Source organism: Typopeltis vanoorti, chromosome 9, assembly GCF_054136105.1.
Source record: "Typopeltis vanoorti isolate ZY-2024b chromosome 9, IOZ_Tvanoo_1.0, whole genome shotgun sequence".
NCBI lineage: Eukaryota > Metazoa > Arthropoda > Arachnida > Uropygi > Thelyphonidae > Typopeltis > Typopeltis vanoorti.
This window is the reverse complement of record NC_143557.1, coordinates 102,059,775-102,087,320: the sequence shown is the minus strand read 5'-3', so window position 1 is coordinate 102,087,320 and position 27,546 is coordinate 102,059,775. Positions and strand designations below refer to the sequence as shown.

The window sequence follows — 27,546 nt, the reverse complement described above, 5'->3', positions numbered from 1 at the left end:
CTCCAAGTGGAGACTGGAGGTTAACCCCCAGAAAAACTCAGCCGTTCTTTTCTCAAAAAGGCCAATGTCTCCTGCAGGAGATGTGTTACAATTCAATACTAAAATTCCCTGGCAGACAGAAACAAAATACCTGGGTGTAATTCTCAACAAAAAGCTCTTTCAACCAACATATCAAGTCGGCGTGCGCAAAGGCATCTAAAGCCATAGCTCAGATCTATCCGCTAATTGCTCTGTCATGATCATCTTTCTTAGCAAAGTTTGCCAAATTTCGACTAGTAAGATGGCTCTCTCGTCTGCAATGCACACATATCTAAGCCATTCTGCAAAAAGTCTTAATCGCATGTGCCAGCTGCACTGCCTCTAGCATCTGTTTCTTCTTAGATGAAGTGTCGCCAGTAGTACCTAGTGACACACAATCCAGACTACTCCACTTTTCCACATTTATTCCATTTATTCTGAATAAATATTTGTTTTTACATATTCTTACAAGTGACAGGGAAATCTGCTTTCTCACAGAATATGTATCTGACATGTCTGTGATCTGCAGCTTTTACACAAGAGAAACTCAACACCCATCTTTCAACGGGTCCAAGAAACACCTCATGCAAAACTTACGTGGGAATTTGCATATATCTGACTGTTGAAATATCAGCACCCCCACGACCTAAAGCATGATACTGTGCAAAGTGAAATATAAGTAATGACCTCTTCAGGTATGGAGACGCTAATATTTCTTAACTAGCACTATGAAGAGGCACCCAGAACTGTTCTATATCTTCTTCATCACGAGAGAAGAATTCTTGCTTTATTCTTATTTAACAGTTTGCTGTTATATATTTTATAATTCCGTTTTATCTCTTCTAGCATTTTAATATGTATTTATTATGTATTTAATATATATGTATTTACATTTTTAATCAAATACCAATCAATTTTAGTTCTAAGAGTAATAAAATTGTGATATTGCTATTTTTTTCAGATGATGTAAAAACAATACTTACTCAGAATAAATGGAATAAGATTTTCCATACATTTAGTGAAAAATAAATTATTTAATGAAACACTATCTAAATGGTTTTTCATTAATATTGTTTTGAACATGTGAAAGTCAGTCTCTTAATTATTCTTAAATTACTGTGAAAGCATAAACTTATCTCTCTGGTTCCCTATATATTCTCATCTATCTCGAAACTTTTAATATAAATAATTATATTTAATTACGTAAACTTTTGCCAGGTATCGATTGGAAAGAATAGCACCTAGCTATTTAACTGTTTTTAGCTATAATCATAAATAGTCAAAATGCAATGAAATGACATGCCAGTTTTTAAGATGAATTTTAATACATAGAAACTGCGTTATGAATGTTAAATTCATGATCAATATAATGCACTTCTAAGAAGAGGTCAAGTACGATGAAGAAGTGTTGGGATATGCATTTCCTATACATGATCATTTAGAAATAACACATACGTAACGAATTTTCCAAGTATGCAGCTACCATATCGGCAAGGTTATGAATATTTCATGATTGGTAACTCATGCACTTGCAAGTTTGATCTATCTGGAAAGGGCAATTAATATTTTATTTCAGCCATTTTCTTCTTTTAAAATCTGAATAATGCAGTGTCATGAATGATACTGCATTAAAATCGAATAATGTCGCGTCATGAATACAGAATCAGGAAATGAATAGAAAGCTTGACAGGAAACGTGGGATCAAATAGAATATCACTTGTCCTTTGCAGATAGAAAACACAGTTGCATGTACCTCAATGAAGTAGGTATCAGGGTGTTATTTAACACAGTTATTGGATTTTGAAAATCCCTAATCGTCGTTTCTGAGCTCGACAAAGAAGAATGACTTTCATTCCAGTAAGGCTACAGGTAGTGGGATTCCTCATTGTCATTTTTGGTAATTATTGGTCTCTAGCTAACCCTTGTATGAATCGACTTTTACCGTATTGTGGAGTAGGGGCAATATCTACTTTTTGTGGTTGTCCTAGAGCATCATCTACTATAGGTATGTTATTGTTTATAGATTATTGAACAAAATGACTTTCAGTTTATGAATAAACCTTGTTTTTAATTACATTTCAATGAATTAGCTAGAATTTGTTGTGATTTGTGGACATTGATATAAATTTGATAGATTAATTATTATTAGATTGTATTTCAATGTTAAAGCCCTGTCCATCCCTTACAAATATTTTCTATCTTTTGAATAAAGTTTCTTGTTAAATCCACAAAACATATAATGCTCTTGAGCAAATTATAACGGTTGATATTTGAGGGAAACTATATAACTAGCAAACTGATGTCTTGAAAAAGGGTTATTGCATAAATATGCAGGTGACGTACAATTCATATCCATATTTAAAAATCCATCAGTAGCATCTTTAATATAATCTCAGAATGAGTATAAATAACTTTACTAAAAACTGTACTAATCAGTAGCACACTGGTACCCAAAATTTAGGGATGAACCATATTTTACCTGTATATACAAAGATTTTCATCACTACAGCCAAATGTGGACATAAATTGATTTCCAGTATATTAATAAACTATATTATACAAAAATGCGTTATAAATTTCGTACAAATTAAATTACAATACGTTTTTGGCAAAATTTAAAAAATTCCTAAGGATGTAGTTAAGGAATTATTGTAAGTACTTGCAGAAAATTATGCGCAGACACATTTCAGTATGGAACATGTCCATCCCCAAACTGTACTGCAACTCTCACACGTTGCACTATGCTTAGCACCATGTGATTTCGGAGTTCTTGAACTGGCACACCCCTCCTTCATAGCAAGGATAAGACCTTGTTTGTTTTCTAGAGGGGAATTTTTTTCCAGAAAGTGGAATCCCTATTGCGTCTCAAAAGTGATCTGTGGAGCGTGCTGTCCACACTATTCAATTAATATCCTCAGTCTCCTAAAGTGTCTGCACTGCACGTGTACGATGTGGTGTGGCATTATCATCCATTAAAATGAACTCTTCGCTACAGCACCATGGAACAATCGAATAGGTTTTGAAGGACTTTGTTGCAGTATCGTTCACCAATCATAGTCCCATTTTCCAGCACTTGTGGCTGGATACGTCCATTAAGCATAATGCCTCCCCACACATCATGACCTCCCAGCACTGCTGTATCTATCCCTTTCAATAACATTCTCTTGATGATTTCACGCAGATCAAGTGTCGTCTAGAATCCAAAAACACGAAAACGACTCTCATCTTTAAAGAGTGCTTTAGCTCATTTGTCCAATTTGTATTGGTACAACGCCACTGAAAATGGTGCTGCACAATGAGCTGTGAACAAATAGACGTAGACTGCATGCCTTCGGACGTATAGGCCTACTTGTCACAGACGTCTTGCCACAGTTTTTCAAGATATCCGCGAAGCTGCGCTTTGAATGAAGCCGACTTGCATGCTGACCCACCGTGGGGCGTCGATTACGTTTTACTATTATAACCAAATATCTGTCTTCATGCTTCCTGGTAGAGCGAGGGAGACCTCTTAGGAAACATTTGGAACATATTCAGTTGATTTGAAATGCTTCCCAAAGCCTGGGAACAACGCTATGTGAGATTCCAAACTCTCTGGAAATATCGGTAATTCTGCAGCCTTCTTCAACTTTCCGATAATTCTTCCTAGGTGAAATCATCTATCCGATATATGCTTATCCGATAATTTCGCAACTACCAAACCTAAAAGATTTTTTAATTAAGCCTACACTTTGCCTTTAACATGGTAGGACACAATTAGAAACTTTTCACACTCCTAAATCGCATGTTATTCTACAAGTTATATGCTATTTCAGATGTCAGGATATTATTTAACCTTTACCATCAGAATATGGGAAACCCATCTACGAGTAATGAGGTTACATAAAATTCAATCTCGTGTTTTGAGGATACATAATGTCTTTTACATAGAATATAAAGGAAATGGCCGAGTTAGAGTTGTGAGGGGAAAAAAAAGAAATCATAGGGTTTAAAAAAGACAGTCCATGAAAAGAAGAAATCACATTAAGATTTCTGGCTGGTTAAGTCAACGTGTATGATTGGAAATATCGAAATAAAGTTAGAAACCTGCATCATGTGCATAAATAACTAAATGAACAACTCTTGAGACACGATGTACAGATCATCAAAAGTAAAAACCTAAAAAGCTTAAGGCTTAAAAAGATTAAAATGAACGGAGTACTGAAAATATAAAAACAATCATGAAAGTGATATAAAACTAACTGTAAAGCTATTCTAAATGGCTAGAATAATTACTTTGAAAAACTTAAAAGGAAAAATAATAAAGGCAGATCAGTGATAGAGAGAGAAATAGAGAGAGAGAGAGAGAGAGAAATCCAGAAGAAATGCTGTCATAAATAGATCATCTTGCGTTAAAATGACACGGAAAGGCTGCTCCAGTAGGTAATAAACAGAGCAAAATGAAGACCTATGATGGTATAAAAGTCTATAGTGGCCAATCAGCAAAATGTAGAAAATTTAGTTACATATTCAAAGCACAGGACATTACTGTAAAGTTCTCATTGTACCAATTTATAAAAAAGTGCTGAAAACGTTAAATCTAAGCTAAATAGTAATGCTGATTTTTAGCTTAGGATATTCATGAATTCTCATGGGAATATAAGATAGATCTCTGTCTGAGGTCCATTGATAACAAAAACCCATATTTGATCAGGTGTTTAACGACCACAAACAGTACAGTTTTGAGGTAAATCAAAAACTGAACAGAATGCTTCACATGTACAACCATATTAGATATCAGTATATCTGAGAAGAACTAGGCATTATCAATCTTCAAGAATGTGTAAACAGAATTAATCTGATGTAATATTGTAACTTCAGTAGAATGGGAGATGAAAGTTTAGCCAAAAAAAGTGTTTGGAACAAAAGCTGCACGAAAATTATCTATTGGTTGACCAAGACTGAAGTTCATTGAGATAGAAAGGAGTGCTTCTGATGATCGAAATATAAGAGCTAATGAAATCAGACACTTCATTATGGAAAGGTGGAAATTATTCATCGTAAACTGGTAATAAACTATCAATGAGCATTTGAGTTACAATATTGTTGACATATGCCTCTGAGGTTACACAATAGCAAATGATGATGATGAATCTTTAGATGATCCATACTCATATATACAGTCTCTTTCTAATGTATTTATTTTACAAATAAACAAAGCAGCAACAAAAATCTTGAATCTCCAAATTATGATCATTGTTAAAAAGAAAAGAAGTTCGGCGCAATAAAAGTAACATTTTCATAATCTTCAAACCGGTACTGTCTCCTGGTAACTGGATATAGCAATATTACACTGAGTGATCATTTTATTATTTCTATTATTATAAAACCTCCATGGAGTCAAAGACTCATCATGGGAGTCCACTCTTATACACACAGTTTATCATACTGTGCCTTAAATATATTCACTGTCTCTGCACTCACCACTCTCCATGCCAAAAACCTGCTCCTCACTCCCTTGCTTACAATACAGCTTCCAGGAATGACCTCTTGTTCTCCTGCTATCCTCACCCATTCTGTGCAAAACCTCCCCGACATTAATATGGTAATAACCTGTTAACAGCTTATATGTCTCAATCATATCTCTCCTCCTCCTTCTATCCACCAATTTCTGCAAATTGCATTTTGTCATTCTGTCTTCATACTCTACATTCCAGAGACCAGAAACCACTTTAGTCAATCGCCTCAACTTTTTCCGACGCAATTTCATCTTTTTGAAAACCACGTGACCATATCTGTGCACTCTAATCCATATGTGGCCTGATCAAAGCCTTATACAAAGGAACCATAACATCCTTACTTCTACAAATCTATGTCCTCCGCATCATTCCCATTATCCGCTGTGTTATCTTCACAATTTTAGTAACATGTCCCCAAAATTTTAGGTCATTGTCTACAATCACTACAAGATCTCTCATCTCCTCTACCTCTTCCAAGATATTTCCACCGATTGTGTACTTTACATCCCATCTCTTCTTCCCAAATTTCAAAATCTTACACTTTGAATCATTGAATTGACATCCCCCACTCATTTACCTATTCAGCCAGTGTACTCAAGTCTTTTTGCAAAGCTACAGCATCCACACTACTCCTGATAGCTCTCCCAAACTTTGCATCATCTGCAAACAACTGCACATCACCATTCAGACCTCTCCAAATATCATTTACAAATTAAACAGCAATGGACCCAAAACAGACCCTTGAGGTACACCACTAATAACTTTCTTCTTCTGGGATATCGCTCCTCCATAGACAACTGGCTGTTACCTATCAGACAGCCAATCTCCAATCCAGCAAACCAATCTACTGTTCAAACCCATCCGTTCCAACTTAATTACCAGTTTGTCATTATGGCAATTTATCAAACGCCTTTGCAAAATCTAAATATACTGTATATGCAACACCGTTATCCAATGCATTTGTCACTTTATTATAAAAAGTAAGCAGGTTGCTAAAGCACGATCTTCCTTTAGTAAATCCATGCTGGCCGCCAAAGAGTATTTTTCTGTTGTCAACCCAATTCTGAATCTTATTCCTAACTAACTTCTCTAATACATTGACCATAACTCCAGACACACAGACTAGTCTATAATTCAAAGCCTTACTCTTATCACCTCCCTTATGAATTGGAAAAATTTTACCCTCTTTCCACTCTTTTGGAACTTGACCCAGTGAAAGACTTATGTTGAAAAGATATACAAAAGTTGTTGTTACCACTCTGGCACATTCCCTCAAGACACGTGGTGAAATAGCATCAAGTCCCACAGCCTTATTTACAACAAGTCTATTCAGCATTTAATAACTGGTGGTACCACCTTTTTCGCCTAAAGAATCGCTTGTATTCTATGTGGCATTGATTAAGCTAAGTGAGTAAAGCGTTTCCTCTGGGGTGTTTGTTCACGCTTTCACAACAACATGGTTTAATTGTTTTAGATAGGATGGTGCACATTGCTGCTACGAACTAGTCGTACCACTTCATTCCAGAAATGCTCTGTTCTGTTGAGTTCTGGGGGACTGAGCTGGCCACTGAAGTAAACGCAATTTCCTGTGATGTTCCTCGAACTAGTTCAATACGCTATGCGCTTTGTGGCATGCCGCATTGTCTTCCAGGAAATACTCATTTATCAATGGGTAAACTGCAGCAACGAAAGGGTGAACATGATCAGCGAAGATGTTAAGATATACTGAGGTATTCAGCCAGTGTTCAACTGATACCAGTTGAACAGTACATGAATATGGTCGCCTGCTCCTGTGTGGCATTCATATAGGGCTGTGCGTTCTCCTAGATGATGTTCTGACTACTATTGTTCTACTAAGGTGACTTGTTGTGGTATTCCTATGTCGTTTTACAATCGTGGCAATTCTTGTTTGACCTAGTGCATCAGTTAGCTGTTTTCCGTCAACGAGATTTCCGTTGGCTGTACACCATAAACACTGTTGTTCATGAAAGGCTGAGTAGAGTAGACATGTCTGAGATAATGGCACCATCACTTATACCACGTTCAAAGATATTTAAGTCACACCTTCCCACCACCTATTTGAAAGCATTAAACACAATATATGGAACCGTTGAAGAGACAAACTGGTCTATCTGCCTGATTTATCTAGCAAACTGTAGCCATGTGACTCAGTGTTCATTACCGGTCTATTTTCCTAAATGGAGAGGAGTTACTAATAAAGTGGCCACTCAGTGTATATAATTCAAATATGTGACTGCCTGTTGCAAACTATTATTATATTCTGATTAGCAAGCACAATATATACGAAATTAGGTTCTATCAAATACTTTCATATAAATCAAATACTGTATTGTCTTCGAGAGAAGTATACACATCAATATTAACTCCTTTTTCGACTGCTATATTATTATTAATAATATTAATAATAATATAGCAGTCGAAAAAGGAGTTTGCATTGTAAAAAAACTGAACGTTTTCTGCATTATGTAATGAAAAATTTTAATTTAAAGATATCGTTAGTAGGAAAGATATAATATATTTACAATAATTCTGTCATGATGCCTATATCTTAGCGCCATGATGTCTATCTATAATCATGAAAACACGTTACATATATGTATATGTGTTGTGTATGCATGCATACAAATGGCATTAATTTCGTTCTCCATAGCTTGCTGAGTGACCGAAAACGGCAAACACATGAACTACGAAAAAAAAAAGTGATATTCAAAAATGCCACTGACTCCACCTATGAAAACAAAACATCTTACAACCTGACATTTTCCACAGCAACAGTGTACCTCGACTTTACAGATCTAATTTGGAATAGCAATAAAATATCTGTCCGCGTGGTTAGCCTAGTGACTGTGCGTTTCGCAACCATACTCCTGGGGAAGGAGTGTGCTAGGTTCGATTCCCGTCAGTGAAGTGAGGAGCTGAAGGATCTTCCTCAGTCATTGCCAAGTTAGCCGGTCTTGGGCGTGGGCAGCAGGGTTTTTTTCCCCAGTTTATCTTGGGGTTTTTCATTCCTCAAAGCAGGCCTTGAGAACTCAACACTACGGACATAGGATACACCGGATCGTAGGGCTGACCACCTTATCCTGTGAATGGCTTGAGGTCCGATGATTAATAAACCCTCGACACCTTAAGGTAAAAGGAAAATGAGATGAGATCAGATAAAATATGTGAATAAGCAAGCAAAGTACTGTATATTGAACAAAAGACATATCTTTAATACGTAAGAACTTTAATCGACTAGGTTTTTCTTTAATGTGCAGTTTACAAGCAGTGTAATTAATGCATGTGTAATATTTGATATTTGGATTAATTTGTTTAATTAAACTAAATGAATTTATTAGTGTCTATTTTAATTATTGAATTAAAATTAATAATAATAAATGCGTTTAGTTTAATAAAATAAAATAAATATAAGTCGATTGATTTAATTAATTATTTTATTATTAATACATTTAAAATAAGCGTTTATTAAAAAATAATTAAATAATAAATCATTTATTAAAAATTAATTTAAAATATTAAAAACGTTATGATAAAAATTATTTTATTTATATTATTTAGTTTTTATTTTATTATATTTTTAATATTTATAGGTAACTCCCGCGAGTATCCACCGTACGGTAATTTCTCTTTTGGTCCTTGTCCGTACAGCGATTTATATCCATGTTCTATAGACCAACTGGGCATTTCCATTTTGCTATGTACTCGAAGCAATCGGAATTGCACGAAATTAGATATCGATGATCATTCCACCTTCAGCAACATCGCCAGTAAAACAACATTTATTGTGACCCATGGATGGAAAAGTCAAGTTAGAGGGGAAGAAGAATTACTGGTAAGCTAACGAGATTAATTATTATTATTATTACTTCCGCACATCATTCATTTTCTTTGACACTCTAATTATTTTATTATTATTATTCACACAATCAATTAACAGAGTTCAGTCAAATAGTACCAATAATCATGAAGTAGAGTAATATTAGGAATCTTTGACTGGCAAATAAGTCACAATATTATCCTTATCCGAACACCTAAGAATCGATTAGATGTCGTAAAATGTGACATGTCGCTAAAAGTGCACTTTTCTGCAGATGAGATGGTATTATATCTGGGAGTCTCACCTTTTCCAAGTGGTTCATAAATGTTCTTGGTATTGCTCCTATCGCTCCTACGACTACAAAAGATTGGAACTGATGTTGCTTTCTTGTTTTAAAGTCATTGAATTTCAATCTCAATTTTCCTATGCTATTTTTGTATGAAAAATTTGGTGCATTTTTCGTGCAATTTTTATTCTATTTTACTCTACTATCCGCTTGTATTGCTACATCAATAAACTCTACATGTTGTTATTCGGTTATATTGATGTCTGGCATGTTACATTTCAAGGTATCTATCTATGTGAATTTTAAACTCCCATAATATCTTGGAATTTGACATTTTCCCGAGGGATTTTGCAAGTTGCGAAACCATATTTCCTTCACAAGCTCCAGTGAGCAGCTTTTGCTACCTAATCATGCCTTTGTTTACGGTCTGTACCGGCAGTCTTGCTGCAGGAACTAATTAGATGGTCCACTGTCTCTTATTTATCTCTGCGCAGTCGACATTTGCTGTCGTTACACATCTTTTCAATATTCGCCTATACTGGATTCTTTTTAGTGCTGGTTCTTGACTAGCTAGTATCAGACCTATTTTTCTTGATGCTGACCTGCTGACGCCATTGTCAAGTAGTTGAGCGACTGTCCACTTTCCCTCAAAATATCTTTCAAGTTTGACCATGGAGTGCTTTATTTTTTCAACCTTCTGATCTTTTTGCCATTTCGTTCTCCTTTTACTGCTTTTTTACCTCCTCCGTTCAATACGTTTTCTTTGTAAGCAAGCTAAAGTTAACATCTTTTCTGTGTTTTCTTTGATGCAATCATTCAACGCTCGATTTTCTTCTTCTACTGTTTCCTTTTTTTGCAAAAGACCACATCCTCCACCCTTGCTGGCGATGTACAGTATAAGCGAACTCCATCACTGCGTGAGTGCAGAGCATAACTCAGTGTCATTAATTTTCGTGTTCTACGATCAAATGCATCTAAATTGGCCTTCCGTCTATGTATCTTATTACAGGAATGGTCCATGTATTGATTGCTGTTACAGTGTTGCCTCCATTTAGCTGTCTTTAGAACTTTTCTAACTCTTTTCAGATATTCACACGCACTGAACTTGAAATGTAGTCTTCCACAAGAATTCCTAGATATTTAGAGAATTAGAGCTGGGATAAGTTTTTAATTTTCCTTCCATTTGCAAATGTGATTCCTTTGTTGTTAATTATATTTCCTCGAACTATAGAGAGTGTTGCACACTTTTGAATTTAGTTTCTGCCTTGTACATCATCTACAGATGCTTTCCTGGACAGTGTTCTGTTGAATTGGCCACTATTGTTCTCTCAACTCTCCTCCAAAATCGTTAAACAAGAGCCACAGCTAACGAACAGCCTTTTACAATTCATCTTAAAACTCGCCAAACCAACTGCACTGCCTCCTCTTTTACTCTATCTAGTTCTGTCCTTTGGAACAGTCTCTCCTACTGTGCATTCCTCAAATATTAGAACTTTTAGCTGTTCAAGCAAAACATTAACAGACTCCTCCTTTTTTTTTCTATTCCTCTTGCGCACGCACACACACACACACACATGGCACTGATGTGCTCTAGGTATTGTGTCCTTTCGTGTGTGTGGATAAGATATACACCGCCATCTACTGCTTACCACCAAAAGTATTTTTTGTCTGTAAATTTCGTGTATTCTATATGCCCACTTGTCTGTATGTGGGATGAAAAACGTGCACATTAACTATGTGGTAACACATGTATAAATAATTAGTTCTAATTAATTTGGTAATAATTAAAATACAAGCGAACCGTCCTGTACTATATTGAATTCATTTAACATAAGCAATGTGTTTTAAATTCCGGTAAAACAAAACTCCTTTGAACAGAATGCGAAATGACTTTTTGCCAAAACAACACAATCATTTACGAATAATTTACACGTCAAGAGATACTTATCAAAACATCGCAAGCTGGATTCGTTATTTTAATAGCCAATAACGAGAAACAAGTATCAAAATGAGAAAATCGCAAAAATTGTGCATTGCGCAGGAGCATTCATATAATAATATGAATATAATAAATATGAATATAATATGTCTTTCTTTTTCTTTAAGACTACTAAAGAAAAACTTTTGAATCGTAGCGATTACAATGTGATTTTATTTTTCTGGAGAGATGGAAGTAATGTTTGTTATGAGCAAGCAGCTGCAAATGTACCACTAGTGGGCGCAATTATGGCAAGATTAGTGGAAATATTACACGTAAGTGAAAAATCAATACAGATTGATGGGTATGTGTGTGCGCGCTTGCGCTTGCGCTTTTCAAAATAAGATTATCTGCAACTGTTTAAGATTTTGAACTCGTAATATTCAATCATTAATATCGATCCTATTGTTTCTTATTATTTCGAGTTTAGGTATCAGCGGCCATAGCATACAACCAAATTCGCTTAATTGGTCACAGCCTCGGTGCCCATATTATTGGAGAAGCAGGATTGCGAGCGAAAGGACGAGTATACAGTTTGACTGGTAAATTTTATTATAAATCATGTTTGTCCATTTATGGTATTTGAATCAAATAACCCTGCCACTCTTTACATTTCTGTTATAAATTAGTTGTCTGTTCTGTGTTTAAATATTGCAAAAAATCAGTACTGAATTTATCATCTACTGAGATACTATGACGATATTTCCTTTAGGGTTTTTTTTTTTTCAAGAATTCTGAAGTGGTATTGCAAAAACGCTTTCTTTTTCTCGCAGTATTTTACTGTGATGATTTAGCAATATTGTCACCGACTTACTTGATGAACTGCATAAAATCACTATTTTCCCTAAATTCTAACCATACTAGATACATTTCTTAGTTGAAAGTTTCGATATCGAATAGTTATGGGAAAACAAAATAGCTAATCTGATAGTACATTTCATATTTCCACATTTCCACATGTATATATTGCATATTTCCACAACATCAATGACTCGAAAATAATATAAATTTTATCTATAGATAGATAGATAATATAAAATATGTAATTTTGTTTCGTCTTTCCACTTCTTCCAGGAATCTTGTCTTTCCATTTGGAGGGAGGGGGCAGGAGGGTGTCTCCGCAATTACGGTGTAGATTCTTTTCAGAGGATTTCAGTTTCATGCAGCCCTGTTCGTATTCTTCTGTCCTTACTTCTATTGTGCTTAATGGCTCTATTTAAACACTGTAGTCATCCATTCTCACCGATTCAAATCAGCTTGACATTCTCAACTTACTCTTATTAAATTATTAACAAGTCACTTGTCTATATTCGTTCGACTTGAACAGAATATAAAAATACTTGACATATCAAATTTATCTATTTATTCTTATGGCAAAAGGAATACAAAGCAGCTACAGGTTAATGTCCACTCCAGAAAGCCAATTCAGGGCCTCATCCGTCACCTCGTGGATGTCCTGGAGGCCACCACCATAAAATTGGCGCCTTGGGCAGTCATTCACAATGTGAGTGATCATCTAAGCCACGGGGGAACAGTCACAATAAAGGTGGTCTGACAGTCTCCATTTATGTAGTAGGTATCCACATCTGCCCAGGTTAGTTTTAATCCTGTTGTATGATGACCAAATCTTCCTAGGAAGAGCAAAATCAGGCTACGGAGCACAGAGATCTTCAACCAGTGTTGGAATATTGTTGGACCAGTGTTCTCTCTACATGCATGATGTTGATGGCAGGGTAGCTGAAGAGAGTTCGTCCATGGATCAGATAGGTTTTCTTGATTTTAGGCGAAGACTTGGTGGGTTAATGAGAATCTGAGGGGCGGCGAGTTGCTCATTACTTTATTAAATTCTTTAACAAAAACTTGTCTTCTCCATATATTTGGTGAAGCAATGTTAGATAGGATAGGCAGCCAGTGGAGAGAGGGGCTTCTCAGTGTCCCACTAATTGTGTGTATGGTAGAATTTTGCTGGGCATCGATGATGATAGTGTGCGCACTTACTTTACCCCCAGACGGAGACAGAGCATTCTGCTGCAGAGAATGCGAGAGCTAGTGAAGACGATCTGAAACAACCCCAGATTGTTTCAGCAAGCCTTGAAATGATATTATTTCTCGTTTTGATTTTGTTGGGCATGTTGGTGATGTGCCTTTTAAAAGTTAAGCTTCTGTACAGGTTCACTCCAAGGTATTTCGGGTGAGGCTCATGTTCTACAGAAAGAGGGGTTGAGGTGTCAATTGGCCTCTGCATTGTTCAGGTGGAAAGGTGCGGACACAATTCTTGTTTTAATTCTGGGCCTGCTCATATTTCCACCAATATGGACCCAGACTTTCTTTGGGGAGAATGGATTTAAAAAGCTGGAAAGGTTTTTTCCACCTTATAATAGTTCCTAGCTTTAGGAGGAGGCCCCTAATCCAGAATGTGTCATAAGTTGATGTTATGTCAATGAAAGTGAGTACGGATTTAAGTTCCTTCTGGAAGCCTTCTTCAATCTGTGTTGTCAGGGCCAGGATCTGGTCACAGCAATTTCTTCCCGGACTGAAGCCAGCTTGTTCAATCAGGAGTGCTCTTTCGATGAGTGGTGAAATTCTTTTATACAAAATTGTTTTAAAGAACTTAAAGGTGGAGCAAAGCGCGAAGATAGGTCTTAGATTATTTGGATCTTTTCCTGATTTAGGCACAGCAATTATTTTGTCTCCCCACCACAGTTTTGGTAGTTTTTTCAGTCGTTATAATTTTTGAGAAAGAGGCAGCCAGCCATGTTTGACCTCGTTGGCCGAGCTGTTTTAGAAACTCTGGAAGGATACCATCCACTACTGCAGTTTATCACTCAGATATACGTATATTGGACATACAAGTTTAGGAAGCTCGCGGCCCATCTTCAGATTTATTCTGATGGAAGATTGCGCAGTTATTTTCTTGATAGAGCTGGGACAAATCTTGAAGATTTTCAGTAAATCATTACCCACTTGATCAGGAGTTATCTCTGGTGGTTTGTATGTTGTTGGCTCTGTCCCCTCCCCTCCTCTAATATTCTCAGAAGTGACTAACTTTTCCGGCTAGATTTGGTGAGTCAAGTTCATTGATGTTTGAGATCCATCTTTCCTATCTGTTTTTGTCGAGCGTTGCTATGAGCTCCTTAGCAATAGTTGGGTATTCAGTTTCTTCACATTTGGCCAAACATTCCTCAGTTTCCTTACTCCAGCATGGGACATATTATTTTCTGTAGCCTTTAGGAATAGAGGATTTGGCTGCAGTTTTGATTAGTTTAACAAACCTCGGATAACAGTTAGGGTTTGGTGGTATTGCTGTAGCGATTGACTCGGTTAACATACACACTTTTTAAAATATTTGAATGACTAGAACCGAGATTTAAGTAAAAAGGTTTTAATATAAAAACACTACTAGTTTCGGCCTGTAATAGCCTTCTTCAGGTGACATTATAAAAGAAAAAACACTAAACATTGAGGGTTAAAAGACTATGAAAAACATAGACAGTCTTTATACATAATTAGCATGAAAACGTTGTAGGTTGTATTTGAAGCTGTTCTTTCGTTTGTTGCATTGTTGGGAGAGTGCGTGCTTGCAGCCTCACGTGAACGCCAGTACATGATTACAGCTGAATGACTATCTGAGAGGTTGTAGCTCAAGTTATTATTTAGATGAACAGGATTGAAGATGATTTCTCTAGATTCCACAATTTTTCTCTCTAGTTCGTCACTGCAACGGAAGATGTTAGTAGATTTTTCCCAGCAGACTTTGTGACTTTGGTTATCATCATTAGGATTAGCTGAGTAAAGGATATGACTTGATAATGCACTCGCTCGCTGTCTCTTGTAAGTAATGTCCCTCGTGTTCTTCCATACGCATTTCGACAGATTTGTCTGTCTGCCCAAAGTAAGGACTATCACAATCACACAATATTTTATATACACCAGGGTATTTGAGTTGATGATGACAAGGTTTTGGGTGACTAATTAAGGAACGGATCTTTGGAAGTGGAGTGAACAAGGTTCTGATATTGTATTTTCTTAGAACTTTTGCTAATTTATGTGAAACAGCACTTATGTAAGGAATAGATATATTGCCTTTGAATCTATTTGTTTCTTCTGAGTGATGTCTAGAAGGATTAAGAAGGAATTTGTCAATGATTTTCTTGGAATATCCATTAACTTGGAAAGAAGTTTTCAGATGGTTTATTTCTGTAAGAAGTTCATTTGGGTCATCAAGAAGAATAATATCTATGTCCCAAGGTGGAAATTATTCCACCTTGGGACATAGAGCCCGTTCTCTTCTTGGATTTAGATAATCCTTCTATGTTTAAGGAACAGATATTAAGAGAGTGTTATTTAGGGAACTGTAACTTATTTTTTGAAGATTGCCCTCCACTTAAACAAGTATCGCGATCCGTGTTATTCCATGTGACGATCGAACCGACATGGAGTTTTTTTTTTTTTTTTTTTTTGAGATGTGTATATATCATAAAACTACCGTTCAATTATTACATCTTTGGTCTTCTTGTGTCCGAAGCACCAGCAATGTACCAGAAGGGTAATACTACTAGTAGTGTAGCCACTGGAAGGCTGTCTCAACCTCCCCCCCCCCACTTGTCATATTTACTGCAAATAAAATTCTTATACCCATAAATTTGTGATTATTTTTTAAATTATTTTATTTAATCTTTGATATTTTAATGAATTTGAATACTTGTCTCCTAAATCTTAATACAAAAACGTTTTCTTTTAAATAAATTGAAATAAAATGTGAAGATTGTACACAGCATATTTTTATTTACTCTTCATACTTGAAAATGATTATTTAATTATCTTCAAGGAGTTCCGTTGGTTTATTAACTTCTAAATACTGTATCTAAATACTGTATGTTTCTATATTACTCTTTCACCTATTCAGAAATTAATTTTCTTCCAGATTTCAAATTTTCTCATATAATATAGTTAAACTGAATACATAGCTGTTTCTGAATTGTTCTCCTCTTTATTTGTGATATCCCTTTAGCAATAATTCCATTAGTGTACCATGAAATAATAAGATTGTGAAAAATATTTTTATTCTGGGATATTCACTTCAATTTTTGGCTGGGTTCGGTACAAAACTTCCATTAAAACTACCGTTCATTTATTAAATACAATATTATATATATTCAACAACAAAATGTATAATCTCATTTCCACTCCAGTTTCCATTTCAATTGGACTACTTGAAACGGTACGAAGAAAGCAAACGTGTGGACAGAATTCAATAACATTTAAGATTTAGAATTTACATAAAAAGACGATCAGGTATTTCAATTTTGATTTCGATGTTCTATTGAAAAATCATTTGGTTATATGATTCAAAGTGATTTTAATAACTTATCCCTAGTTGAATAGAGTACAATGAAATTTGGTGTTCCGGATGTTAATGATAGAGTTTTAGACTTTTTGATCTTTATGATATGTTGAGAAATTAGTTCGTTTCGGCTATCCTCATAACCTGTTGTTTATACATTGGGTCTGCTTTGGTCACTCTTTAACAATCTTAGCAAAATGTTAAATTCAAGACCTTGCAATAACGATCCATTCGGATACTAAAATGAATTGAAGATACACAACATTGACTCAGGAAGTACGAATGGCAAAGTAGAGCTAAAATTCAGTGATACATTACAGAATAACAGCAGAATTTAATGATAAATATAAGGATAAATATCTCGAGCGAAACCAGTTTGAAGATAAATGAAGTGAATGAATTTTAAAAATTGACAACGCAGAAAATCTACTTTGTCGATTTTTTAATTAAAATCAATCTACAAAAAATAACAGAATTACTTGACGAGTTTAATTTTCTAAATTATTATTTTTATTATTATTGTTGCTAAAGGTTTAGATGCCTCATCTCCATGCAGAAATGACATCAGCTTTAAGGATAAGTATGTGAATGCCGCTGAACATACACAGAATCTCAATACTGGAATGGGTAACAGTCCTTGTTTAGGTAATTATTCTCAAGTATTGTTTATCCAAAATAATATTTTTATACTATGCAGTGCTTGATTAAATAATATAGGTATATTTATTTTGTTTTGCAGATGTTCCACTTGTGAAGGATATCCCATTTTTGGGGAAAGTGATATCACAATTTGGTTATATTCAAAAATATTTTGAAGAAGAGTACTGTTTTAATGGGGGAAGTGGCCAACCCCAGTGTGCTCTATTAAACGTTGTATTAAATCCCGCTTATAAATCGATCACAGACGTAGGTAAGTTGGTGTTATTTAATTAATTACTGACTTTATAATTCACACACACACACACACACACACACACACACACACACACACATACACTATTCGGCTTTTTATTGTCACGAGTAGATAACTGAATTTTCATTATAGATTGAAAGCATTTCTTATGTGGTTCGATAATCAATATTTTGTTTCCAATTTTAGCTCCAAGTCTGTTCACATGTGATCACTTTGCTGCCTATGATTATTTCTGGCAGTCCATTGAAAATACTACTTTTAAAGGGAAGAAATGTGACCTTGAAAGCTGTAAAAGATGTTCGAGTTACTCTAGATCCTGTAGTACTAACTGCGACAAAGCTGGATTTGGTTTCGAGATAGTAAATCCGAATAATGCTGGAGCATTTTATGTATCAACTACAAATCCCTCTGAATATTGCTGTGAGTAAGATTTTATCATTTAGTTTTACATGATTTAATAAAGGAATCATAAAGGTATGCAATGAATTGATTGGTCTAGGTTTAAAAATATTGATATTGATAATTAGTTCTGTACAATATATATAAGCCAAAAACTAGCATGAAGTTCTACTGACAGTGACTGACAATTATACAAAAATGCTATTTGAGAAATATATTTTTATTATGATTGTTTTTCTGATGTTTTCCATTCTTGCTTATATTAAAAATCTTTTAATTGATTGTCGTTCATTACTAAAACAGTTATCATTTTGTTACAGTGATTTTTCTTTCTGCAAAACCATCCCAAATTACATAATCCAATCAAGTATTTAGATCTCATCGTATAATACTGATGAAAACAGAATAGCTTTGTTGTATATGATCAAAGAATATTCAGATATGTAAAAATTTTAATAACTTTCCGAAATCCAGACTTTATTTCAAATATGAAGATAAAGGCAATACTGGAATTTTAAAATTGAGCATTATTTCTTGAAAATTAAAAACAAAAATTCAAGTATGGACACACCAAATTTTCCTAATATATATATATATATATATATATATATATATAAGAAATAAAGTAATTAATGCTAATCAACAGTACTAGAACGTGTGGTGGCCGGGATAAGAATAGCTCCACTGCAGCTCATGCATGTCGTACGAGGCGACTAAAATGGGTACCCAGGGAGGGTAATGGATGGCAATGCTGTAGCCAATGAAGTTCTAACTGAGGCTCGGCTATTGCTGTTACCTTCTTGCCATGATCAGAGCTTTATAGCTCGATAACACTTTATCCTTACACTGTCCTCTACAGACACGGGGAATATGAAAAGCATTCTTGCTTCGCCCATCTTGCCGGTCCTTTTAAGGACTTTAAGGACAACAGTACTGGGAGAATATGTCTTAACTAGGCGACAAATCCAATAAATAATATAAGCAGTAACGTTTGTTAGACGAAAAGAGAAGTTTCCATGCTATACCACATTCAGTCTGCAATATACAGAAACAAAACCCAATGGAATGCAAACTCTACCGATTCTTGTGCCGTAAAGATGTTTCCAAGTAAGCATAATTCATATTTCTAATCATTTCCAGATTAAAATATGTTTGACAATTCCCTAACTTACAGTAACATGAAAAAAAGTTTCATATTTAGTTCTTAGATTTCTCCTTAGTAGGATTATCAAAAGTATATCGAAAAAAGAAGAATTCTGTATCAGACTAATTTCTATATTTTTTTTCTTCATATTTAGGTTGAACCACCACTTCGGGTCAGTAATACGTAACGAACAGCCTTTACAGGAAATCGAAATGAAACTAAAGAGAAAAAAGCCAATACATATCATTGCAATATATCTTCTTGCATTATGAAAAAGCATAAAAAGAATAAGTAGTGTGGATGCCAATAATGTTTAAAATCATAAAAATAAGCCGATGTCAAACAATTCATAAAATATGAAACAAAAGCAAAAGCTTGAAAAAAAATTTGAAAAAAACTCCAGAAAATAAATAAAATTTAACATAAAACTGCCATAATATTTCATACATCTTATTTTTTCAAAAGAGATTTATATTATGAATGGCCAACTTCGGTATTCCGAAGTCTGCTAATTAGAGACATTGATGTAGTTTGTATACGGACATTCGCTCTACAGTAAGTCTCCTAGAACTATTACCAGCATTAGGAACCATCAGAATTTTTAAAGTACTTGCTCTAGAAATTTTCTGGACGCTTGTACAGTCTAATGTTCGTGACCTACTTGCTTTGCTAGCATTTCGTGGCGCTCCTTCTAGCTTTTACAATTTGATAGAAATGCTCCTCTTGGTTGTTCGTCTCATATTAGATAACTTTCTCTTCCATTTCTGAAGGCTTCCTTTTATATATAAATAATGTTTCACTAACCTGGAATAAGATTCACAGTCTTAATCCACTCTTTTCCTTTTATTCATATAAAAATCTTATTAATTAACCTCAAATGTCCCAAGTCATTCAAAGATTAGAAGTAATCCAGATGAATGCAAGAAAACCATATTAAAATATTTTGCATATCCCAGATAACTACTTGTGTAAAATTGATTATTGTTTATCATATGTACGTTATCAAGAAAAACGAAAAGGGAAAAAAAATAAATATTATTGAACGATGTGTTAAAATAACGGAGTGAATTACTGAAGGGGGAGGGACTCAATGATAAATCTATTCGCGAGCATCTATATCTCCTAACCAATAGCACAATAAACACAACAAAAATGTAACATTAATGTTTATAAATTACTTTAATTTATTAGAACAAATATGGTGTATTTCTCACTATTAAAATACACTTTGTAAATTTATGTCTCTTAGCTAATTATAAAGTATACTAAATGCGTTTTATTATGTTCTACCTTATACTATGATTTTCTTCTTCTCCTTCTCTTCCGTCTTAGACGGGTTGAGTCTTCCCTTGAATAGGATCTTCCGGTCTTCTCTATTCCTTGCTGTTCGAAAAAGTTCCCTAAATATTCTACATCCCGAGATGTTCTTTATTTATTTCAGCAGGTAATTCTTGGTCTTCCGTATCTTATTTTTTCAGGTGGAAAAGTATTGATTAGAACGTTAGGAAGTCTGTCTGCGTCTATGCGTACAGTGTGACCAAACCATTTATTTCAGTTGTTATTTTTTAATTTTTTCTATTATTGTCTTTTTATAAAATAATTATTGGCTGATTGTGCTGTTTGTTTCCTTTTTTATGCAACTTGTTCTGTTTATTTTTTAAGCATTTCATTTCAAATGACAGCAGCAGTTTTTTGTTCTCTCTTTTCTTAACTGTCCACGCTTCTACTCCATAGATGAGTGTTGGTATAATTATTGATTCATATAATTTAATGTTGGCTTTCTTAGATATCCTGTTGGGTTTCAGATTTTCTGTAATCCTATCGCTATTCTGTGTTTGAGTGTTTCGAGTTCATCTATTGTTTCTGTTAGTTTTGATCCAAGATATATGAAGTTGCGAACTTGTTCGATTTGTTCTCCATTTAGGGTGGCTGAGACGGTAGTTCTGTTCCTACCTATTTTCATCACTTTTGTATTTTGTATATTTATGGTCATCTCATATGTTTTACAGGTTTCGGTTAGCTTGTTTATCAACCTTTGTAGTTCATGATCACTATATGATCACTTAGAAATAATTAAAATAACTAATAATCGGATTTAAATAACTTCAGTAATCATTAGTTCATAGTGGAGACATATAAGGCTTATAAGGTAAGTATAGAGGAATATCTGTATTAAATAAAATAAAAATTAAATTAAATAAAAGAATTTATACCACTTATTGTATTCATATTTGATAGCGATGTAATATTCTGTTATACAAATGAACAGAAGTTGCCCTATTATTTTATATGTGTAACTGAATAATTACAAAGCATCCCTTGATTCTGAGTCTACCGAAATGTGAAAATTTTCGTCTAATATTTGAATACGTATAATAAAAGCCACAAGATATTCAGGTCAAATAGCTGGTCTCATACAACCCCATTTTTGAATATCTCAGATATACCCTGTGATTTTAAATGTCTAACGTTATGGAACGCTCTAATTTTCGTATTATTCTTTCACTTTTTTTTGTATATTTGTATGCTATTAAACGTGTTGGCAAATAAACGAAAGCGAATTGTTCAGATTTTTAGTTCATATTTCGATGATAAGGTATGTGGAGGTTATGATAATAAGAGATGAATTGAATTAGATGAATTTCAACTCTTGGTGTCAGGCCATCCCTTACACACAGTAGCTTGAGTATTTTATCTCTGAAAACGAGTTTCTTGATTATATAAAAAAATAAAATAATTAAATTTTCTTAGTCTGCCCACAGTACTGTAGGTTTACAATATTTTGTAGATGGGAATCACATAAAAAATAAGAACAATTATTGCAATGGAAATACGAACATAGACGGTATAGTAATGGATGAATGGCTGGTACATAACACTCGTTATATACCAGCCATTTGAAAGTCTTTTAAAGAGAAAACGTGTGTGCGGGCTTGCTTCAGTGTTCATTCCATAAAAGGATGTAAAATCAACGCCACAGTCATGAGGCGTTTGCTGGGTTAAATTATTACATAAAAATTCTAGTCACGACATGAGACTAAACGTGGTGTTTTTTTTTTCAAAACATGTCAGGCCTGCACTGCGGTGATATCACACCAAACTGTCAAAATCATCTACCATTTAATGTCACAAACATATATGACACTGAGAAAGACTTCTTCATTGGAAAGTGAAGATTTCTTAGATTTCTGCTTCAATAAATAGATCACATCCGCAGGTACAGAGAGAGAAAGAGAGAGAGATAAAACTGTAATAATTTATTGGATTAGAATATACTGAGAAGAAGGATTCAGAGAAATAACTTTACGCATGGTAATGGCATTAATATATATTGTAAGAAAAGTGTCTGTAAGCAATAAATTAAACACTTAATTCGGTATGTTAGTCAAGTAATAAATCTTTAATATCCGACATGTTTCACTGAATAATGTCTGTCAGCATCTTCAGGGATACACTGGTAAGCAATAGAAAGTAACAAACACTAGGAAACTAACCGACAATTCTAAAATTATATCATGTAATCACTGTACGTGATACAATACGCGTGTCGCGAGTGCAACGTTTTATTTGTTGAGATATTTATCGTAATTTGCATGAAAGTTCATTTCTTTTTGGTTAAATGATCTGATTAGAGTTTTCAATATATCTGGTAGGATTAGGCCTTGATTCTTATTTAAGTTACCTGTTGAATAGGGGAACTGTAGCAGCTTCTTTGAAAGTTCTGGAATGGTAGTTCTCTTCTATGTAAGGCATCTAACTCATATTCCATTCAATAGCGTGGTTGGTAGAGGCGAAGTGGGAAGAAAGGCCTGATATGTCTTGTCTGTTGTTCATTACATAGCCTATGTGTTCTTTCTTTCTTGTTTCAAAACTTCTGGATGTCTGTCCGATGTAATTGTTGGCGCACGAACATGTTATGCTGTAAATTACAAGGTATTTGTAGAAAGGATGGCTATCTTTCGGGGAACTTATAAACTTTTGAATGGTCTCAATCGGTTTGAAGGTCACTCTGATATTGTATGGTTTTAGAAGAAGGGCTAATTTTTTTGATATGGTGCTAACAAATGGAATTGTTATAGAGCTGATGTATTGGGTTTCATCTCGTTGTCTTTGTGGTATGTCGTTAAAGAGAATCTTGTAGGTGACTTTTGTAGGGTAGCCATTTAGGGATAGTTCTTTTGATATTTTCATTAATTCTTCTTGTAAGTCGCTAGGGTCTGAGGTACACTGTATAGCTCTTTTGTTGAGCCACTGGATTTTATAAAATTAATCGTTGAAACCACAACTTTCAATGATACGTTCAAATCCAAGTTTCTTAGGGCACAAGCTCTCCTGGTGGATTATACAGTGCAATTGTAACAACTCATCGTCGTGCCGTCCCAAATGCTGCTTCAATATTACCAATCCAGAATTAGCTCCTATCATGAGTTGATACAATTCTACTGTATAATCCACCAGGATTTTACAGTAGAATTGTAGAATTTTGTCATATTTAAATCAATTTTGGAACACTGTTACAAAAGCCCAGTGAACATGTCATTACCTCTCGTTTGATCTGACAATGAACTCATTCCAATCAGCTCCTCACTTACCTCAAACTCTTGCGTTATTCCTTGTGCAAATATTAACAACTGGGCTGTGGAGGTAATGTCAGTTGGTTTATCAAAAACTAATGAAAAATAGGCAAATTTCTTTGAATAAGATGTTAATTAGTCATTTACATTTTCCGACATTGCAGTAATTCTTCTTTGCACTGTCATCCTGTTTAACTGAATTTTCTCAAAAAATTTTTGGCTGATTCAGGACAAATTTTTTAGCAGCTATCTCAAGGCAATCGTTAAAGAAATCTCCGTCTGTAAATGGTCGGCACCTTTTTTGCTATAAGGCGAGATATTTCAAAACTTATTTCTTGTTTACAAAATGTTTACAAAACCTATTCAAGATTGCGATTTCCGAATCTTGAATAGGTTTTGTAAACATCACTTGCTGACCTGTCAATTCTCGTTTCAAAAATGAAATCGTTTGTTTACGTAGTTCTTCGGGTAGATTTGAAAATGTAGACTGCAGACTTTCATGGTGTCTCCTTATATTGTATTATTTTGGTATGGCTACAGCGCTCTTGCAAATCAAGCACACGATATTATTAAACGACTGCACAAAACCATATTTTTCGGTCCAGCTATCCTGAAACTGCCGTTTTTCATCCTGTAGTTTGCGTTTCCTACTTGGCCCTGCTTTATCCATTGTAGAATTTATTTTTTACCGTTTCCTAGGGGTGATAATTAATTATAGCAACCGCACCTACGAAAACAAAATACTCATATGACAAATAGACGAATTATAAAATTTGTCATATGATTACTAACCGATTACCGTAAGTAGACAGGTAATCGTGACTTCACAGCTACTTTGCTTTGCGCATGTACCATTTTTAAAAATTACCTATCGTGTAACTTGTTAAAGTTAAAATAATACACGGTGACGCGGGCCGCCAGCAAATCAACGGAGGACCGCAGGCGGCCCGTGGGTCGCGGTCTGTGCATTCCTGCCCTAGAGGGTACATATCAGGAATTTGATGTTCATGATGATGATGATTTTTGATATTGAGCTTATTATCAAAACATTAAGTTTGAAAAGACACGAATGGTCTCTCTCTCTCTCTCTCTCTCTCTCCCCCTCGCTCTCTTTCTCTTTCTTTCTCTCTCTCTCTCTCTCTCTCTGAGATTTAATATTTCATATAAGATTTGATTTCCGCATGAAAAATAGAATTAATTACACATTGTCAACAACGACATGCAAAGTTCATTCTTGCTGATGTATGGTGTTGTTGTTGTAAGGTATATTGTATTCTGTATATTCTTCTATTACGATGATTGCTATCGTAGTCATTGAGGATGCCATAGGTAGTATGTCTTCACTTAACATCAAATTTCTGTAATTGTGCAACATACCATTTCTCTTGGTGATGAAATATTAGCTGTTATTCCTTACACATTCTAGTGAATATCAGCTGAATGTGCCATCAGTGGTATAGAGGCGATCAGAAGCATTTATTTCTACTTAGATATCAGTTTTACATAGGTTTTTTTTTTTTGGGGGGGGGGGGGATTTGTTCGTTTCACTGACTTTAAATGATCAGATAAGATCTGCCTTCGAGAGTTAACCTGACCATTTAAAGTCAGGGGAATGAACAAATCACCACCCCAACAAAAAAAAAAAAAAATGAACGAAACAGTTCTTCAAACGCTGCTGAAAACCAGAACCAAACACCATTGGCCTGCGGCTCTCGGAGACTAAGGCACAATACGCACCCGCAGTGCCCCACGTTAAAAAAAAAAAAAAAATACCCGCCTCCTGTGCGCACATCGCCGGAAGCAACGTCACAGAGGCTCCTCTACGCCTTTTCCCCAACTGAAACATCCCACCCATATATTCGTTTCCACCTGAAAACACCTGCCCACTATGGCTGCCAACTCCCACAACACACTCTCTCTTCAGCTTAAAAAACAGCCAAAAAATACACCATTCCCGTAGGCACGTCGCCGGAAATGACCTCCGAGGTATGCCAACACACTGTGTCCATACCCACCCATTTCCACCTGAAAAACCCATATTCCGCCTTCACCTCCACCAACTCATGCATGATAGCTGCATGCTCACCCTATGGACTACTCAAAAAAAAAAAAAGAAAACTAGTCTGTCTGCCACCTTCAAAACACGAATCCACCACTTCAAAAATCCATCTGCCGCCTCATAAAACGCACCTTCCCCCGTAGATCGCAACATACATACCCTCCTGACAACGCCACATTGAGCAAAAAGAATAGACTCCAATTGTTAATATGACGTGAACAGACATAATAATAACAAACCATTCATCGCAAAGAATAGCTCAATAAAAATAATAATGCAACCAAGTAACTTCAAAACGCACAGCGAAGAAAAGCACGAAAAAATATTACCTGCTAAAAGAAAGAAAAAAAATCTGCATATCTGTTGCTTTTACTTCGCAAGTGGTTCTTAATCTCCCGCTTAGCGGCGTGGAGGTCACTGTAATGACGTCATGAAGTGATCGTACTAAGACTCTAAATAGCAGGTACGCCAACTGCCGCCATTTTGTGCCCAGAGTCGCATTAGTTTGAATTCGTGGATTTTTTTCGACTTTATAGCGAAATGGGAGGTTGTTCGGCTCCAAATTGTGCAAACAGGCATTCTAAAGGATTCAGTCTCTATCGATGAAAATTAAGCCAGCAATATGGAATTATTAATAATGCTAAATAAAAAAGAATTTCAATTTTGCCAACGGTTTACATCTATTTAGAGCCTTAACGATAACTGTCCGACGATAGCTTTTTAGCAGGTCCCGTATCTCGTACGGTCACTTGCGGCAGACCACACAGAATCCGCCGCATAAAATAGATATTCCGTTACCAGAGGAACTGCACGTACTGTATCTCATAAATTATTCGTATTTTTCATATATATAGTATTTTATTTTTTCTTTAAAAGTTTATTTCTTAGCGTAGAGGTTGGTTTAATTTGTTCAAGTATCCATCGTCTAATGTTAGTTCCGCATTTTAAAATTAATAACATAAATTTCTAAAATTAATAACAGTATTTTATCAAAATTGCTAATATTTAATTATGTAATGAAAATATATGCATATAAAACAGTACAACCAATAATAAAGAACATGGGAAGTCTTTCTTTACGAATTCCACGAAAAATGAATAAACGTTATACAGCTACTTTTTTTACGGATAAATGATACGAGCTCTAACCGGCAAGATGGAGCCAAGATGGCGCGTGTAAGCGTACCTGTTATTTAGAGCCTTAGATCGTACTGCCTACCAGGTCACGTGACTTTGTACATAGCAAGTGTCACAGAGTGGGCTGGCGTTGTAAATTTAAACCAAAATTTCCATCGTTTGTTGCAATCTGCTGGTTTAAAAAAAATCATAGATTTTGGAATATTTTTAGCGCATTATTTATCTCATTATAATTTCAGCTGATTCTCTACATAAGGTAAGGGAGGAGGAGAAGGAGGGGGAACTGCTCGAAATAAACCGAGGAAGCGAAGGAGAACATCGTGGTTCTCCAAAGCCCAATGATGGTCGGTCATCTGAATGA

The 27,546-nt window shown here is 35.1% G+C and overlaps 1 protein-coding gene across 1 annotated transcript; it reads left to right on the top strand.

Moving 5' to 3' along the window:
* Nucleotides 1-1,860: 1,860 nt before the first annotated feature.
* Nucleotides 1,861-27,546, top strand: LOC150103325 (phospholipase A1-like). The gene is made up of 8 exons (XM_090398448.1): nucleotides 1,861-2,023; nucleotides 9,125-9,366; nucleotides 11,744-11,890; nucleotides 12,046-12,157; nucleotides 17,491-17,604; nucleotides 17,699-17,869; nucleotides 18,059-18,292; nucleotides 27,425-27,546. Exons 1-8 carry the CDS (start codon nucleotides 1,861-1,863, stop codon nucleotides 27,544-27,546), a joined length of 1,305 nt encoding a protein of 434 aa, XP_090254574.1.

What these genes read in the sequence shown, in the direction of transcription:
- LOC150103325 (XM_090398448.1), top strand. Translation starts at nt 1,861, where the DNA reads ATGACTTTCATTCCAGTAAGGCTACAGGTAGTGGGATTCCTCATTGTC. An exon ending in GAGGGGAAGAAGAATTACTG is followed by an intron (nt 9,367 to 11,743) that starts GTAAGCTAACGA and finishes TTTTTCTTTAAG; the next exon opens with ACTACTAAAGAAAAACTTTT. An exon ending in ACGAGTATACAGTTTGACTG is followed by an intron (nt 12,158 to 17,490) that starts GTAAATTTTATT and finishes TTGTTGCTAAAG; the next exon opens with GTTTAGATGCCTCATCTCCA.